Raw genomic sequence first — 18741 nt, 5'->3', positions numbered from 1 at the left:
CCTACCTACCATTTTCAATGTCTTTATTGTGTCCGCATTTATAAAATACATTGCAAGGGCACAAATATTTTCAGTTGCTTTTGATGCCCTACATCCTCGAAACAACATGTTGCAGTACTTGAGTCAAACATGCACAGAATAGACAATACGTACACATGAGCTTATTCAATCAACGTTGGTTGCACACAGTCTGTTAACAGACAGAGAAAATCTATGGGTACAGAAAACACCTCCTCCTCCAAATAGCTCGGCTGCCTATAATGGAGGAGATTGAGCAATATGTTGCAAGCTGCTTTGCTTTACATTTGGACAACCTCATAATTCTCAAGCCTCTGACCACCAGCCTGTGGACATGACCTAGGCTGCCGAAAATAAAAACGATGAGATGGCATTTATAGCCTAAACGTATAATAGCTTGCACTAATGGTTGGTATTTAACTTGTTTAGTAAGGAAAGCTTCCTCTAAACCTGACTCGAAAGCGCAACCAACTTCCCATAGGAAAACCTCTCTTCTATTCTCATCAATCACAATGACATCCGATGTATTTGCTGTTATACCTTTCAATACATGGGGGTCATTGCATTGAAACATTTCTGGTTTCACACATGAATGTTTGTAGAACAAAACAGAGGAATAAAACATGGGTGACACATCTGTGGTGATAATGTCAACAATCCTGTCATGCCTGGCTATGTATAGTCCTTGGTAAACATTACAGCCGTTTAAAATGCGGGACATAGACTCTATGGTCTGACGCTGTCCATGGTGTAGACAGTGAGAGTCATGATTATTAGGATACCAGATGGACAGATTCAGTTTAGTTTGCAGCACCTGGAGGCGTGCCTTTATCGTAAAAATTAGGATTTCCTCAGCGATAGCTGCATTTTTTAGAATTGAGTGGGACACAGAGTGATCAGCTGACTGGAGGCAGGCAAGCTTCCCTTGCAGCCTCAGTCCTGTCCAGCGCTCCTTTCTCTCTTGCTCTCTGAGCGTTAGAAGGTGCACGACCCGACGCATTTCACGTGCACACACGCACGCACGCGTGCACACACACACACACACACACACACACACACACACACACACACACACACACACACACACACACACACACACACACACACACACACACACACACACACACACACACACACACACACACAGATGCAGCAACTTATGTGTGTGTCACACATAAGTTGACGTTGACGTCGCTTAGCAACCGAAGACGCTGGCGTTGTTGTGAAGGGCTCATGCAAGTGAACGGAGCGTTCCGTGGCATTGAGAAGAGCCGTGTCATAATAGCCTAGGCCTATACTTGAGCATCTATATTTATTTATTTTTTAAGAGACCCCCACAGATATGGAATCATAACTCGAACCCTGGCCTAGATAGATGGATAGCCTATGAAGTCTTTATTACTACCAAACGACACAAATCGTGTGTGTATGTGCGTGTGCGTGTGATATAGTTAAATTCAAGGGCCTTGTTTAGGTGTGACTACGTCAATAATAAATCATCTTCTGATTAGAAATAAACCTGCATTCCGTGCGTGATCTGTCCATAGCTTAATATTGTACTATGCTGCTTTGACATAAAGCATGTTGGTGTTCAACATGTCTGTTGTAGTGTAAAGCATTCTAAAACTGGTGTAAAATGTTGCTGGCCATGAATGTTGCGCAGCATTTAATGACGTCATTAAATAGACGCTCTCAGCACCCCGAACTCGGACTGACTTCCCGCGTCCCTGAATCGGAAGGCAAATACTCTCCCAAGTTCAGAAATACCATGAGTGGAACATATTCAGAGGCAAACATGAACCATGATGACCATTTGTAGCATTTGTTTTTTTTATGATTGCAAGAATTCATTCAGATGTGTCGATCCTTTGCTTGGTTTAGTTCATGGGGTTTCTCGTTTTATCCATGCAATTTTCCAAGCGCCTGAGCCAAAACAACAAATGTAAAATAAGTATGAAGTTGACATGGGAGAGATGGAGATTAAAGACGAACTAGTTAGGTTAAAGATCTTTGTGAATCGGCCCTTTTAGAACTCAAACAAGGCATACATGTGGGTGTTTTTATTATATTTTATATCGAATCGGTCAGCTCCTTGTTAATTATTATTCATACACAGGTTTATATTTGAACGAATTACTGTTTAATTTCCACATTTGGTGTAGAACAAAAAAAAACAATAATTACAAAAAGATAGATAGAAAGGAAATCAACGTCATCGTCGTGGCCAAACCTCCCAATCAAGGAAGCTACAGCATTCTACCAATAGGGAGCAGCAAAACAATATGACGTGTCCCATGCTTTTCTAGAGTGCCGCTGCAGCACTGGATACAGTAGCTTCCCTTTTGTGTGAAGCGGTATGGTGTGAAAACATAAAGGAGCCAGGCTTCGGCTACATTTATTTTTTTAAATATATATCCTGTAAATAGAATTGTCGTAATGTACATCTCTGGAACTAACATCATGTTGTTGCTATCGTGGCTAGAATCGTTGCTTATTTATTGTAAAACCCAAGTCTATTCTATAGCCTTGCTGGCAATCTGCACGTTATGCGTTTTGGTTCACTGTAATAGGAAACGTGTGGATCTTACGAATATTCCGCCAGGACCAAAACCAATGCCTATTGTAGGCAATTTTGGTGCATTTCTTGTCCCACCTTGCCTTTGGAAGTTTTTCGCAAAGCCACAGCAGACGAGATCCAAAAAAGGTCATTTGGCTTTTATGACGGAACAAGCCAATTTATATGGTAACATTTACAGCATCTTTATTGGACACAAGTTGGTCGTTATACTGAATGGTTATGAAGTAATTAAGGACGCTCTGACAAACCATGCTGATGTGTTTTCCGACCGTCCTGATATACCTACAATTGCCTTAATGACTAAACGCAAAGGTGAGGAACTATGTTACATTATTTTCCTTTCCTCATCTGCTCAGAAATATCTATAACCCAGAAATGAATTGTAACAGTTCATCAGCCCCTTTGTAATAACGATTATAATATAAAAAATAAAGAAGTAATATTGATTATAATTGCATTTGTCAATTGTAACCATAGGAATAGCCTTTGCCCCATTTGGCCCAGTGTGGAGGACCCAACGAAAGTTCTGCCAAGCCAGTCTGCGGACCTTTGGCCTGGGCAAGCTGTCCTTGGAGCCACATATCCTGGAGTGCCTAGCTGTCGTCAAAGAGGAACTGTTACAGCACTATAGGAATAGCAGTGACACAGGTGTGGACCCGACTCCCCTCATCAGAACTGCCGTATCCAACGTCATCTGCTCCATGAGTATGGGTCACAACTTCCATCACGACGACGAGGAGTTCAACACCTTGCTGGAACTGATGGCCCGCGGGCTGGAGATCAGCATCAGTGGGCCGGCGCTTCTGATCAACATCCTACCGGCGCTATATTACCTCCCATGTGGGATCTTCAAGGAGCTCCGGCAAGTGCAGCGGGACATCACCGCCTTCCTGAAGAAGATCATCGCACAGCACAGGGCCACCTTAGACCCCAGCGACCCCAGGGACCTGATAGACATGTACCTGGCCAAGGTGCTGGAGCAGCAGGCCGCGGGCGAGGAGGATAGCAGCTTCTCAGAGGACTATCTCTTCTACATCATAGGGGATTTGTTCATCGCCGGAACCGACACCAGCACTAATTCCATTCTTTGGATGCTGCTGTATATGGCGCTGCACCCGGATGTACAAGGTATTAGAACCTTCTTTTCAAACCACACTTTTAATTGTGGGTCTCATCCGAGTGTTTATGTGTGATTCCAGACAAAGTGCAGGCGGAGATGGACAAGGTGGTGGGCAGAGCGCGACTCCCCTCTATGAAGGACAAGGGGAGTTTGCCTTTCACAGAGGCCACCATTATGGAGGTGGAGAGGTTGACCGTAGCCGTCCCTTTGGGCATTCCCCACATGGCTTCCAAAACGGCAGGTAAATGTCAACAGCTGCACATGTTATTATTTCCTTCGGCAAGAATATATGTTCCTTCGTATGTGTACTATATGCCATTCTGTGGATGCTTTCATTGAGTGCATACATTCTTACTTTTTTACCACGTGTGAAGTGTGAAGGTTAGAAAGTGAATCTATACTTTATTGAATATAATTTGCAAATGGACTTGAACTAAGTGACAATGTATGATCAACATGTGTTATGATGCAAATACACTGGATGAGTTGGTATTGACTGCCAAGAAATGTATCCACGCACAGTATTGTAAGACGCCTTGATAAAGCATCCTCCATGTTATATTATTATTATGTCATATGTTATTGATTGATTGATTTTGTTTAATATGTTTTTTTCCAGAGTTCAGAGGCTTTACTATCCCCAAAGGAACAGTGGTCATCCCAAACCTGTGGTCCGTCCATAGAGACCCCACAGTGTGGGAGGAGCCAGACACCTTCAACCCAGGCCGCTTTCTGGATGAGGCGGGAAAGCTGCTGAGATCAGAGCACTTCATTCCCTTTGGGATCGGTAGGTCACACCCATCTAACAAACCAAACATATTGCAAACATGTTGATAAGATAAGATAGAACTTAAGTAAAGTAACAAGATTTGATTATCATTGGTTTGTAAATGTTTTTAATTTTTTTTATTTTAATCCCTGTATGTTTTAGGTCCGAGGATTTGCATGGGAGAACAACTGGCCAAGATGGAGATGTTTCTGATGTTTACCAACCTACTGCAGGCTTTTCAATTCAGCCTACCAATCGGGGTTCCTGCCCCCTCGATGCAGGGGCGCTTTGGCCTAACACTAGCACCTTGTCCTTACACTGTTTGCGTGATTCCAAGATGAATGCATGTTTAAAAGAAAATGTGCGATCATTGTGATGGACATTGCAGACCATCATGCATTGAGGTAGTTTGTGTATTTAGAGCAAGATATTTTCTTATAAGCTCTTCTGCATGCCCGATGGGAACAGTATGCATCCCTGAGTTGAGCCGAGTTCAACATTAGGCCCACTGGGTACTCTGGCATTCCTGCATGAGTGCATGACTTTAAAGGACAAATCCGGTGTAAAATAGATTTGGGATATGTTTGGTATGATAACGAGTTGGAAAGTTTGTTTTGGAAAAAAAAAAGCGCATATAGACGCATTCTTAAGTTGGCTGTTTTTAGCCGATTCTATCAAAACGCTATAAACCTGGAACGATAGGGGCATGTGTTATGGTAAAAACTAAATCGCTGTTTCAAACCACTTAAAAGGTTAGAAGTAGCCTGACACTTCTTTGGTAGTCTTAACAAACATATAAAACGAGGCATTGATAACCAGTGTTTGTAATAACGCCGTTTAAAAGAACGGCGTTAGGTAACACCGTTCTTTTTATTGGGGTAATCTAACTAATTACTGTTTCCGTCACTACAACGCCATCACCGTTACTGTAGGTTAAATGCGGTGCGTTACTATGAATTGATTGAATAAACTGGGTAATCCGAACGCAACCCTGGCTCCAAACACAAACTGCTAGTGAGGAGACCGGGTGGGTTAACAACGAGATAAGCGATTATGATTGGCTAAGGCAGAGTCATGTTTCATGGTAGCCAATCGGAGCCAGTGTTTTTACACACAAGCCAGGACACGGGCGCCACACACACGCACACACATGCACACGCACACACACCAAACAGATTCGATGAAGCAGCAGAAATGGCGAGTCCGGAGCAATCTGATGAAAAGTTGGCATTTTCTGTAGTATTCGGCAGATGTTCCACAGCCTTTGCAACTAAGCAAATTAAAATTGAGTTTGAAGTATATCAGGGCCTTTAATGGGCAGTTCAACCATTTAACACATTAAGGCCAAGTGAAAACTGCTCAGAAAAATCCAAATTCTTTTTCATATAGCAACTTTCTTTTTTTTACAGTAACGCAAATAGTTACTTTCCCTAGTAGCTAGTTACTTTTATTATAGAGTAATTCAATTACTAACTCAGTTACTTTTTGGAACAAGTAGTTAACTATAACTAATTAGTTTTTTAAAGTAACGTTCACAACACTGTTGATAACTTTGTAAGTGTACAGATTGTTTATTAAAAATGACATTAAAATGTCCTTTTTAATAAACAATCTGTACACTTACAAAGATATCAATGCCTCGTTTTACATGTTAAGACCCTTATTATACTACCAAAGAAGTGTCAGGCTACTTCTAGCCTTTTAAATGGTTTAAAATAGCGATTTAGTTTTTACTATAACAAATCGTTCCAAGTTTATAGCATTTTGGTAGAATCGGCTAAAAACAGCCAATTTAGGAATGCGTCTCTGCGCGCTTTTTTGCTCCCAAACGAACATTCCAACTTGTTATCATACTAAACATATCCCAGATCCATTTTACACCGGATTTCTCCTTTAATGCATTTCTTGAGAATTCTTAAATTCAATGGATCTTGTAGGCTGCTCTGAGAATTATTTGAGGTTAATTTGAATTCTGTTTAGTTTAATTGCCGCCAATGGTTTCCAACAGTTTGTATATTTATAACAATATATTCTCCCTTATGATCCTAAGAAGGACAAGATATCACCATTCTGGATTGATTACCGTTTTTGGCATGGCCGATAAGAAAAACAATGAGGTATAGCCTACCTGAGAGCAGCTAACTTTACTGGCCCGCTGGGCACCTTGGCATTGCATGAGCCATGACTATTATTCTCTTGATAATTCTCATATCATTGGATCTTGTAGACTGCCCTCACCATTATGGGGGCTCGTTTAAATTCAGTTTAGGTGAATTTCACCAAATTCATGTAATTTGGCTTAAAGTCATGATTGGTCAAAGAATGTTTCCAAATAAAACGGGCCGGTAGCTACAGTAGCTACAGCTTAATGTTATTCTATTTACGTTTTAATTAAGTATGAATAGAGAATGTTATGCATCCATTGCACATATTTGAGTTATTTGCTGAATTGCACATATATTCACATTCAATGAATTGATATGGTTTATTGTTCGTTAATAAAACATATATTTTTTTCTGTATATATTTTGAACGATTGAATACTACACAAAATCTAAATATTAATAAAGAATGCATTCCCAATATATATGTCAGTATATGTGATATAACGTTCTAATACCTATGTGAGTAAAAGGTCGTCCAAGTCACGTGGTTGTAACAGACAGTGAACTTCTACCCACATTGGGATACTGACTGCAACATAGCTGTCCCAGCAGCACGGTGCTAACATATCGAAAGCATGGCTTTCCTCACTCACCAAGTCACACGGGGCTTCTCCTCTTCAGCTGTCAGAAATGTGATTATAAAACAAGTTATGATCATCGGAGGCGGTCAGATGGGCGCAGGAATTGCACAGGTAATGTAAAAAAAAAGCTGTGCGTTTGTTTTGGCTATTTAGCTTAGCTACTTAACCTTGCCTTCCGTCGGGGCTAGAACAGTGCTCATGAGCTAGATTACGGTAGCTAATATAACCATATTTGGTGTGTCTGTGTACCTGTCTGGCTGATTGTTATAACGAGACTTTACCTACAATTCTTATTTTGTAAGGTCGCTGCTGCAACTGGCCATTCAGTGACGTTAGTGGACATGTCAGAAGACATCCTGAAAAAGGCTGTAAAAGGCATCGAAGGCAGTTTAAAAAGAGTGGTGAAGAAGAAGTTTGCGGATAAACCAGAGGTGTGAATTCATTTTCATGAGTTTTCAATATGCATAAAGTTATGGAACGTTTTAACTATATTACGTATATGACAACGCAGTGACGTGATTACGTGATGACGTACGTTTGTTCCAGGCAGGTGCCGAGTTCGTCCAGAATGTGATGAAGAATGTGTCATCCTCAACAGACGCAGCGTCTACCGCCCAAAGCTCGGATCTGGTTCTTGAGGCCATTGTAGAAAACCTCAAAATCAAGCAGGATCTGTTTGCTGGACTAGATAAAGTTGCCCCAGCGTAAAAAGCTTACATTACTAATTTCCACACATTTAGTTTTATCAACCTGTCACCCTTAGCATATTTGGTATATTTGTTATCTTGTAACGGAACATATTTTGGTATGAAGTGTTGACCATTAATATTTTGATTAGCCTAGGTTATGGTATATTTACTAATTTAGGATTTGACTTAAACTAAAAAGGCATCTCAAAATGTATCACCAACAAAGACTCTTATGATACATTGTGTGAACAATACCCATTGGAACATAAGTAATAGAATAGTAATAGCATGACAAGCATGTCAATAATAAATACATTTATAGCGAACATATTAATACAATTAGGTGCATAAAGCGTGTGGCTACGATTATTTACGTTCTTCGTCACATAGTTTCAAGATGGCGTCTCAAGTCTTTTTTTTTTCTTACTGCCGCTCTGTTGCTGTTCTGTTTCAGACACACAATCTTTGCCAGCAACACCTCATCGCTGCCCATCTCTGACATCGCCAGCTCCACCAGTAGGTTGGACAGGTTCGGAGGTCTTCACTTCTTCAACCCGGTCCCTATGATGAAGCTGGTCGAGGTAGGAGGCCAAAGTGTTGTATTTGAGAGCAGTAAACCTGGTAGACCTGATTAGGATGTTCTGGGTTCAATCCCTATTGTCCCTTTTTTAAAGGTAACCATTGCTCAATGTATTATCGTGCGGGGCTCAAATTTGAGAAGTTGTGAACAATAATTATTTCCACAAGGTTATTGGCACGTCAGCCACTAGCCAGGATACCTTCGATTCCCTGCTGAATTTCAGCAAGGCTCTTGGGAAAACACCGGTGTCATGCAAGGTAAGGCTTTGCTCCCTAATGGTAATCCTGATCTAATCGTATAGTAATGTGTGGGTAATGGTTGTCATTGACGGTTGTTCGGCTGGCCTCTCCCTCCAGGACACTCCTGGGTTTATTGTGAACCGCCTGCTGGTGCCCTACATGATGGAGGCTATCCGGTTACATGAGAGAGGTACGCATTACTATCGGGAAAGAGAAAAACAATGGGTGTGTTCATATTATGAGATGCACCGACGTGCATCAACCAGTCGATTCACACACGTCGGCGTCTGCTACAGCCGATGGAATGGGGTCTTTCTGCAATTTCATAACAAACAAAAAAAGTTTTGCAAAGCATTGTGTTTCATATTTGAAAACCTCCATGGTTGGTGATTTAATGACTTCATCATCATTTAGCAGAACCTGTATGAGATACTTTGGGGATTATTTCATTAGTTGTTTTCCCCTTGTAGGTCATGGATCTAAAGAGGACATTGACATTGCCATGAAGCTCGGAGCGGGCTACCCCATGGGACCGTTTGAACTCCTCGATTACGTAGGTCTGGACACGGCCAAATTCATTATCGACGGTAAGATAGCGCTATTGTTACGCCTCTGATTGAAGGTTATATAAAGAAAATTGCAGTATGTATTTAACGTCTCTGGCTATTCATCAGGTTGGTGTCTGATGGACCCAAACAACCCCCTGTTCGGCCAGAGCGAGATGCTGAACAAACTGGTCGCTGAAGGCAAATATGGCAGAAAGACTGGAGAGGGTTTCTACAAGTATAAGTGATTAACACACGCTCATAGTGTGGCATGAAAAATAAAAGGTTCAGGAGGATAGATTGCTGGACTCATGTTGACGTGAATGCGCGCTACATTTGATTTCTACGATCTGAGAGGAAAGTTGAAAGAGATCACACAGTGCAATTATAAATGCTAAACACACTACACGTACACAACAAAAAAATCATTCACCAAGCAACTATGAAACATATCAAGATTTTTACCTTTTTTTGTGGACTCGATCACTCGTGTCAAACGACACCATTTGTATTGGCAATGAATGTGTTTAGTCTAACTTGAGTAAATCACACTGTTATGACAACGATATTGAACTGAACCCTCGTGCCTTCATACAACGCGTCTCCCAGCTGACCTGTGTCCAGGCGGTCATCTTTCTCTGTATTTAAATGTTGTTGGTAATAAAGGGAGCTTTTCCATGTGCGTCTACTAATGCTTGTGTTGTCTTTAAATGTGACTGATGACGATGGGTAGATGTAATCGTTTGAGTTGTAATTCAACTTAAAATACAAAATATACATATTTTTTCTTTTGATTTGCATGCTAAGCAATTTCAATTAACGTTCAATGAGAGATGTATCAAATTACAACCCTAAATTAATGTTTTAGTTTTCTGAGAAGTACTTGTGTTAGAGTGTAGTGTTAGATGCGAATAAACATGAGATATTTTTGAGTGAGACGCCCCTTAAAATAACTCATGATGGCGCTGTTTGACTAGAAATCCACAATGTAGCAATTTCGGGAAACAGAAAATAATATTTTGACATTGACTTCTTCATCAGGGTTCTGTTTAGCATTCCGATTTATACGTTGGGACTATTAAGTTGTCAGAGAAATTAAATGTTAAATTCACCTGCGATTTATAAATAAAGCTTGGGGAAAAGATTCATCTAATTTAAAAGCAGTTATTGGCCAACTGAGGGGTTTATAATATTCTCAATGATTTAGTTCTCCTTTCCATTATCCTTGCACTAATTCTGCATCAACGAAGCCCCGGGCACTGTATGCGTTCTGAGTTTTAATTGCTGGTCCATTTTCCATAGCCCTTTGAAGTTTCCCTAGAGATTAAAACATGTTATATCAAGTGTTTCTTTGTTGCCTTGCAGTTCCGGCAACCAACAACAGATGGCAACATATTATTATCGATACCTGAAATGCTCGTAGAGATATTCTATTAGGGAAATGCTGCATCAAAAATCTTATCTAATCCTTGATTTGTGTAACATAGGTAACTGATCAAATTAGCCAAGGATGCTTTTTTTTTTATTTTTCTTAAAAAAACAAAAACATGTCGAAACAGTTCAAATGTGACCACTTGGGAAGCAAAGTGCTATTCCAAGATGACAATGACCCAAAATATAACAATGAATAAAAAAAGAATTCATCAAGTTATACTAAAAAATAGAGCATTAAAATAAAAATGTTACAGAGATGCTGTCATGGAATAAAAGACATGGCTAAAGACCACACAATTAGCTACCGCAGAGAAAAGACGAAGGTCCATCGCAATGAAAGAAACGACTGCCAAGTGCTGGGGTAAATATATATCTATATATATCTGCTTCATTTGACTTGTTTTGAGAACAATAAAATAGAGGCCTCTGAGCTTTTACTCTTGCCTTTGTCCTTATGTTGCCTGCAAAAATACCAAGAAAAGTGACATATCCTGACAGTTTTAAAAAGTACACATATTGAGCATTATTTTACATCTGAGACTCGAGGTCACTATTTGTTACAAATAGTTATCAAAAGAAGCATTACATCATCATTTATCTGCAAGACGCTTCAACAAGAAAAAATGGCTTTCCTGTGTCCAAAGCTTATTTTTCATATATACCACTATATAAAAAAAATCAAAATATAAAAAACAAACAATCACAGAAAATATACACCAAGAAATTGAAACAAGTTCAAGATACAAAATAAAGCATTCAAAATAAATCAAACTCAGTCTGAAATGATAAGCGAAATCAGGACGTTGATGCTTTTTTTTTGTTTCGAGTTTTTTTTTGTTTTAATTTGCACCAAGCGCTCATCAAGAGAACAAAATGGCGTCTTTTATCGGACGTTTTAGTTGACAAGATGGGAGAATCATCCATCTTCCTTTAGTGCAGTCTCAACGAGGAGTTTGGCCGGGCTGAATCCCAGCCATGGTCTCTCATTTCCAGTGAGATGAGTACAAAGAGAGAGAGGGTGGTGGTTGGGTGGGTGGGGGGATTGGGTTGTACAGTATTGGGGGTCCGAACGTCGTCGTCTATACAAAAAGGAAGGAAACCACGGTGACAAATAACTTATACTTAAATAACTTAGGAACAATGTGTGTCATTAGTGTTTGTTGTGATGGTGGTGAGTAGGTAGAGGCTTTCACTTGCGTGCAAGTCAAAATGGCTGCTGTGTTTCAGTGCAGTGTTTCGAGGGGTTGGTGAATAAAGCTGCAAAAAATATGACCAACATCTAATTATTTCTACTCTTCTCTGTGTTTATTTTTTTGGGCACTGTTATGAGTGAAATAGTTTTTCTCGGGTATGAATTCAGGTGTGGGATTCCTGGTTCTGATTGTCTCGTTCAGTTGCAGTGCATGGTCTTTACAGCAGGTGGCGGCAGTGAGGGAGTCAAACACCATACAGTGTTGTTTTTGGTGATTTTTAAAAAGTGTGTTTTGGAGGACGTCTGGGGATTGGGGGTGGATAGTGGAGTGTGGGGGGGGGGGGGGGGGGGGGGGGCTTGTGTTGAGGAAGGGGTCAGGGTCAGGTCTCTGAGATTTGGAGGCATGGGGTTTTCAGGGGTTTGGGGTCTTCAAGGGGATCTAACAGGCTTCCATCTCGAGCAATGGACCAGTATCCGCTGTCTTGGCTTTGCATGTGGAGAAAGTGTTCCTCTTTCCTCCTGTGAGACGCAGACAGACACAGAGACAAGGGAGAGACACAGGGACAAGAGAGAAAACCACTCAATGTTAGGATCAACAGGCACCAAAAAGATTCCACGTCGTTACCGAGCCGAGGATTAATTAGAGACACGTGTAGAGTCCGCTACAACAGCAGAAATGTGGGGTGACCTCAACCAAAAACCCAGACAGATGAACTAATACACAGAATTTCTCTGGCCATGATGATTTGTTTAACCAAAACGGCAAAGCATCGTCAGTATTGCAACTAAATGAGTATCATTCGGGGCAGGGTTGAGAAGGAGGAGGAGGAGAAGGAGAAGAAAAATAACGAGATTGAGAACAGTACAGTACAGTACTAGAGACGTCAGGGGTCAATGACAGGATGTGGGCTGTCCGGGCTTCGTTTGATCTTGGTTTTTAACGTGTGTGTGGGTGGGGGGGGGTCACTGTAACCCTGGCTGGCAACCCTCCCGCACCTCTGCTGTGGCATGTGACTCCCACGTCCTCACCCACCAAGTCCACCCTCTCTCCCCTCACTCCCCACTCTCCCTCGCTCAAGGTCTTCACCTGAGTTCTGGGTTGGCAGAGGGAAATAATTGCAAAAAAACGGAGAGTCCTTTCGGAATCTTTGCTAACCCTAAGTCCAACAAAACCTTAATTTCCATTTTTTTTATCCATTTCCCTGAATTTGGTTCTACAGTATGAGACCTCGGTTGAAGACGGATTGGTTTCTTGTTTTCTTACTTTCTTCCCAAATTGTCAGACCCCAGCAGTGTTTATATCCCCCCCTCTTCTCATGATATGGACTGGCGCTGCTAACCAATCAAGACTGAGGTACAGATATCGACCAACCAGAGTGAGCTGTTGGTTCAACACCCAGGATCAAATAGAATACATGATCAAAGGGCAGGGGGGGGGGGGGGGGATGGGGTTGAGAGGTAGCTAGATATACCTTGATATGCGAGGTGTTTCTGAGGAAGGCAGGAAATACGATGAGAGGGGAGAAGAAGCGATTTCAGTAGAAGGCTTCCTTGCAATCAAGTTCAGAGATGAGGCGGGCTTTCCGCTTTCGCTCTGTCACGCACACACATGCACATTTGCGCGCACACACACACACACACACACACACACACACACACACACACATACACACACACACACATACACACACACACACACACACACACACACACACACACACACACACACACACACACACACACACACACACACACACACACACACACACACACACGTACACGTACACGTGCATCACTCCTTCAGACTCTTTTACCACATGTGGATCAAAGTGGAAAGGACACAGGCCGCTGCTTCTGCGAGGAAGGACTAAGTGACGTCTGACTAGAGGAGGAGCATGGATGAGAGACAGAGAGACGGAGAGACAGAGAGACCGAGAAGAGAGACAGAGAGGAGAGATAGAAGAGAGAGAGACAGACGATAGAGACAGACATAGAGAAGCAGGGTGACAGAGATGGAGACGAACGGTGGAACCCTGTCATTTTTTGATTTACTTCGACCGCCCTCCCTCGTTTCCTCCCAGCATCCAAACGCAGCCTTGCACGACCTGCAAACCCCCCCATGCTCTCGGCTCAACCTCCCCCCCCCCCCCCCCCCCCCACCCCACCCCTCTCCTCCTGGGGAGAGTGTTCCTGTCCCCGGTGAAATACATGAAAAGCCCCCAGCCTTCCTCCCAGAGTCTGGGCGGAACAGCAGGGGGCCGGGGGCTCAATGGGACGCGTGGTGGGCGTGCACGCAGAGGGTGTGTGTGTGTGTGTGTGTGTGTGTGTGTGTGTGTGTGTGTGTGTGTGTGTGTGTGTGTGTGTGTGTGTGTGTGTGTGTGTGTGTGTGTGTGTGTGTGTGTGTGTGTGTGTGTGTGTTGGGCGAAGGTCTCACAAGGTCCCCTCGATTCACACACACACACACACACACACACACACACACACACACACAAATATATTCAGGGGCAACTTGACCCACCCCTGCCTTTCTCCCTCTCTCCCTCTCTCCACCCCACCAGTGTTCTGGAATGCTGGCTGGATGCTTTTTATTTATTCATTTTTTCTGCGGCAGGAAATGAAATGCTCCTCTGTTCGTAGAAAACATGGGAGAGAGGGAGAAAGAGAACGGGAAAGAGACAGAGAGAGAGAGTTAGTGAGAGAGAGAGAGAGAGAGAGAGAGAGAGCGAGAGGGAGGGGGGGGGGGGGTGGGAGACGTAGAGAGTGAGAGAGTTCCCCGCCTGGCTTTTGAAGTGTGGGAGGTTAAGTTAACTGGCACGGCCTCGCGTCTCAATTGCCGCTTTCACCTCGCGAGCCAGAATCAAAGTGCCCGCAGAGAAAAAAACAAAAACACGCCGGACAGCTGGACCCCGCCCGCTTTCTTACCGGCCAATCCGCCGCCCCCCTCCGCCTCCCCCCCCCCCCCCCCCGTTGCCTCAACCCGCACCCCCCCTCCTTCCCCAACCTCCTTCCTTACACAGGGATCTGGGGTTTCTGGTGGAAAACACAGCAGAGGACGGAGCACTCTAAAATAAGCCCGGGCGGACGCCGTTGTCTCCGGCGGAGGGTAGATTGTACACTATAGAGGAGAGGGGAGGGGGGGGGGGGGGGTTAACTGCCAAAGGGAACCAACAACTTAACACTACATCGTCAGGCTGTTAGTTGCTGCCTTTGCCAGAAAAGCTCATTTCAAAGCTTCATAAAAAACATCGGTTAAAGTAACAAAAAAGAAAATCCCTTTTAAGAGGACGTCTGGCGCATTTACTTTGAATTAGTTTGGAGTAAATCAAAAAGGCGGGCTCTGTTATGATCCGTTGCCTTTCCTTTGTTTCAACCCGAGATCCAGTATCAAACTATGAGCGGGACCAGCCACAGCGCAGGTCTGCTACGCACGTCCGCTTGGCGTCAGGTTTAATAGGGTGGGAACTGTTACAGAGGGAAAAGTGGCTTCGTTCGGCAGTAGGGGGCTCGATGGGGGGGGGGGGGGGGGGCCTAGAGCTGTAAATCACAGCTGATGGTGGAAAAAACCCTCACTTCAGCAGGAGGAAAAGTTTGAGGATCTAGAAACTAAAGCAATCTGACAGACTAGAAATAATCCTGAATGCTGTAGTGTACGAAGGCGATGGGTGTTCTCGGTTTATTTAAGTGAGAGATATACTGCAACGTAAAACGTTCTCACATTACTTTAGACACAACATTCAGTATAAAAAAATAAGGTAAGGCACCTCACAGGCGGTGAAGGCACGCCGGTAAAACACAGAATAAATGTTTTTTTTCCTCCATGGTTGACTATCACAAAACGCACGCACTCAGCCAAAAGGGCCCCACTCAGAACCAGATGGGCGAAGGGAAGGAGGCCAGGCGAGAATAAATGTCGGGCCCAGCATCGGAGTGGCGGGGCTGGCTCCGAGTCTGGCTCCGGTGGGTAGGGGGGCGCGGTGGAAGTCGGTGGGGGTGTATGCACCGAAACCCCAAACCTCAGGCATGTGTGGGTGAGACACGAGGAGGGGGTCTGGGGGAGGAGTGGGTGGATGGCGGGTGTTGTTTTTTTTTGCCCACATCAGAGGCGGCAAGGCTAGGGGGGGGGGGGGGGGGGGGGTGGGGGGAAAGGGGCAGCTGAAGTCTGGCCAAGAGCTGTATGCTCCCGCATAGGCAGGCTAGGGAGGGTGGAGCGGGGAGGGAGGGAGGGAGAGAGAGCGAGGGGAGGGGAGGCATGTTCAAAGAGCCGGCACAATGACTGGTCCCTGGGCTGCGGCCGGGCTTCAAAGGGGCTGCCGCGGCCGCGCCATCACTCACATCCAGCGGGCCGGACGGGGGAGAGAGAGAGACAGGAAGAGGAAACGGCAGGGGGAGGAGCCAAACCAGAGGGGGCAGGGAGAGGGAGGGGGAGCAAAGAGTGGGGAAGTAATAAGAAAGCAAAGGAAAGGGATGGAACAGTTTGAACCAAAAGAAACAACGGAGCAGAGGCCCGTTGTTTCTTTACAATGAAAAAAAGAAATGACAATGAAACGTGCAACGTGCAACGGTTTGAATCCAAATATCAATAAACTCCTTCCTCTTTGCCTCCCATATGGGCTTCCTGCTTCCGCCCCCCAGCCCGTGCAACCCCCCCCCCCCCCCCCCCCCCCCGTACCTGGGGGAGAGAGGGTTGCACGGGGTCACACCCCCTTCCCCTCATCCACACGTCTGGAAGCAAGGGAGTGAAGGAGTGGAGGCGCGGGGGCGGAGAGAGAGTGACAGAAAGGAGAGAGAGATAACAAGAGAGAAGGGCGAGAGACAGAAAGGAGAGGAGGGTAAGAGAGAGAGAGAGAGAGAGAGAGAGAGAGAGAGAGAGAGAGAGAGAGAGAGAGAGAGAGAGAGAGAGAGAGAGAGGAAGTGGAGAAGACATCACACAGAGCAGAGAGACTGGACCCCCATACTGTTACTGCAGCTGACAACACAATAGGGCCAGTGAGTCATCCAAAACAAACCGCAGGCCCCCAGCCTAAACAACGGCAGCATAGGTGCTATCTCTGGTGCATGTGTGCGGACACACACACACATACACGCGGATATAAACACACACAGACACACACAGACACACACACACACACACACCACACACACACACACACACACACACACACACACACACACACACACACACACACACACACACACACACACACACACACATTACCTAAAAGTCGGTGACTAACACAAACTTAAGTGTTAGAACTTAAACTCTAACTGACTTCTGCTGTTTGTAGTGTTATTATTATTATTATTATTATTATTATTATTATTATTATTATTATTTCACCAGTTGCCAGATGGCTCCTCCGAGCACAAGGGCTGGACGTGTGTTTGACATTCTAGAACTCTGGGGAGGTCCAATCAGAAGGCACTGAGAGGGGCGTTTTGGTGCACAGAGCGGGCTTTATGGGGGCATGAGGAGACAGGGTTGGGGCGGAGGGCTGGTTGTGGTGGTACTACTGGTACCGGTTATGAAAACATTTCTCCCTTCCTAGTGATCCCCCCCCCCCCCCCCCCATCTCCTCCTCAGTAGAAGAACAAGTCAAGACATCGCTCTGATGAACGCATCCACCTCCACCTCACTAGAAAAAGGTTTGAATATATACTGTATATAGATGCCCATCTGTGTGTGCATAGATGCTTTTAGTTATTTTAAGGGCATAGATGCTTGGCATGGGATGTCAGGAACACCCCCTACCCTATCGGTCTGCCATGCTCAATAAAGCAAACTAGACAGGCTGAACATGAAATACAAGAAGAAAAATTAAAGTACAATTTAGAACCATCTTCCCTTCCATGAGCCGATCCCACTAAAGGCATGAGTAGTTTTTTTTTTTTCTCCTAACGGATCCGGATTCCATCGTCCAATTATCCACCCACAGCCCCTACCCCCAACCCCCCACCCCCCACCCCCAGGTCCCTAACAAGACGGCCGTGGTGGAGGCGCTGGTCTGCAGAGCCACGGTGGCCCAGAGGGGGCAAGGCGGCAAATTGAAACGGCCGGGGAAAATGGAGGCAGATGCGGAACGTTGCCTAATTGCGGCTGGAGATTGTGGCCAGGTTTTAAAGAGAGAGGGGTATAGAGAGAGAGAGAGAGAGAGAGAGAGAGAGAGAACGAGAGAGAACGAGAGAGAGAGAGAGAGAGAGGGAGAGGGAGTTAGAGAGAGAGAGGGGTAAAGAGGTTGAGAGTGAGAGGTTAAAAGGTTAAGAGAGAGAGGTAGAGAGGTAGAGGTAGAAAGGTAGAGAGAGAGGGAGAGAGAGAAAGGTAGAGAGATATAAGTAAAGAGGTAGAGAAAGAGAGAGGTAGAGAGAGAGAGGTAGAGTGGGAGAGAGAGAGGTAAAGAGGTAGAGGCGTAAAAAGAGAGCGAGAGAGAAAGAAATAAACTGCAGGAAGAGTGTGAGAGAGACAGAGAGGCAAAAGTGAGAGACGGGAAGAGAGAGAAAGAGTGAGGCAAAAATTTAGAGCAGGGGAGCGAGTCAGATAAATAAAGAAAGGGAAAGAGAAAAGGAAAACAAAGAGGGAAGTTGGTGAGAGAGAAAGAGAGAGTGGAGCAAAGCCATAAAGAACGACCCGAAAAAGAGAGAAGAGAGAGAAAAATGGAAATGTGGAGCGTGATAGGCAGGAGGGAGATTTGGCAAAACTCAGGGCTCTGTAACATAAAAGGGATTTTCTCTCCCTCACTCTCTCGCTCCCTCCCTCCCCCCCTCGCTGACAGCTGATTTCAGCCGGCCCACATGACGGGGAGGTTGCTGGGGGGGAGCCGTGCGACCAGAGCAGCA

General features: G+C 44.4%; 3 protein-coding genes across 4 annotated transcripts in view; 2 read left to right on the top strand and 1 right to left on the bottom strand.

The window, feature by feature from the left end:
* Window positions 1-2313: 2313 nt before the first annotated feature.
* LOC130379445 (cytochrome P450 2U1) lies at window positions 2314-7063 on the top strand. Of its 2 annotated transcripts, none has more exons than XM_056586280.1 (5): window positions 2314-2761; window positions 3074-3724; window positions 3796-3957; window positions 4336-4503; window positions 4648-7063. In XM_056586280.1, exons 1-5 carry the CDS (start codon window positions 2455-2457, stop codon window positions 4824-4826), a joined length of 1467 nt encoding a protein of 488 aa, XP_056442255.1. In that variant the 5' UTR covers window positions 2314-2454; the 3' UTR covers window positions 4827-7063. The 2 variants fall into 2 exon arrangements, with proteins under 2 accessions (XP_056442255.1, XP_056442254.1); XM_056586279.1 differs by having other exon boundaries at window positions 2315-2908.
* Window positions 7064-7148: 85 nt separating this feature from the next.
* On the top strand, window positions 7149-10437 carry hadh (hydroxyacyl-CoA dehydrogenase). Its single transcript, XM_056586283.1, has 8 exons — window positions 7149-7342; window positions 7534-7662; window positions 7778-7935; window positions 8375-8501; window positions 8668-8757; window positions 8857-8929; window positions 9210-9326; window positions 9414-10437. The coding sequence occupies exons 1-8, from the start codon at window positions 7226-7228 to the stop codon at window positions 9530-9532; spliced, it is 930 nt and encodes a 309-aa protein (XP_056442258.1). The 5' UTR covers window positions 7149-7225; the 3' UTR covers window positions 9533-10437.
* Window positions 10438-12295: 1858 nt separating this feature from the next.
* Window positions 12296-18741, bottom strand: part of lef1 (lymphoid enhancer-binding factor 1) — a 26584-nt gene continuing 20138 nt past the window's right edge. The window contains exon 9 of the mRNA XM_056587242.1: window positions 12296-12429. Coding sequence (XP_056443217.1) covers window positions 12350-12429 — 80 coding nt within the window. The 3' untranslated portion in view covers window positions 12296-12349. The remainder of the gene's footprint in view (window positions 12430-18741) is intronic.

The sequence above is a fragment of the Gadus chalcogrammus genome, chromosome 3, assembly GCF_026213295.1.
Source record: "Gadus chalcogrammus isolate NIFS_2021 chromosome 3, NIFS_Gcha_1.0, whole genome shotgun sequence".
NCBI classification, from domain to species: domain Eukaryota; kingdom Metazoa; phylum Chordata; class Actinopteri; order Gadiformes; family Gadidae; genus Gadus; species Gadus chalcogrammus.
The sequence above is the reverse complement of the archived record's forward strand: the minus strand, read 5'-3'. Positions and strand labels throughout refer to the sequence as shown.

What these genes read in the sequence shown, in the direction of transcription:
- LOC130379445 (XM_056586279.1), top strand. Translation starts at nt 2,455, where the DNA reads ATGTACATCTCTGGAACTAACATCATGTTGTTGCTATCGTGGCTAGAA. An exon ending in CATGGCTTCCAAAACGGCAG is followed by an intron (nt 3,958 to 4,335) that starts GTAAATGTCAAC and finishes GTTTTTTTCCAG; the next exon opens with AGTTCAGAGGCTTTACTATC. An exon ending in CTTCATTCCCTTTGGGATCG is followed by an intron (nt 4,504 to 4,647) that starts GTAGGTCACACC and finishes TGTATGTTTTAG; the next exon opens with GTCCGAGGATTTGCATGGGA.
- hadh (XM_056586283.1), top strand. Translation starts at nt 7,226, where the DNA reads ATGGCTTTCCTCACTCACCAAGTCACACGGGGCTTCTCCTCTTCAGCT. An exon ending in TATCCGGTTACATGAGAGAG is followed by an intron (nt 8,930 to 9,209) that starts GTACGCATTACT and finishes TTCCCCTTGTAG; the next exon opens with GTCATGGATCTAAAGAGGAC. An exon ending in GGCCAAATTCATTATCGACG is followed by an intron (nt 9,327 to 9,413) that starts GTAAGATAGCGC and finishes GCTATTCATCAG; the next exon opens with GTTGGTGTCTGATGGACCCA.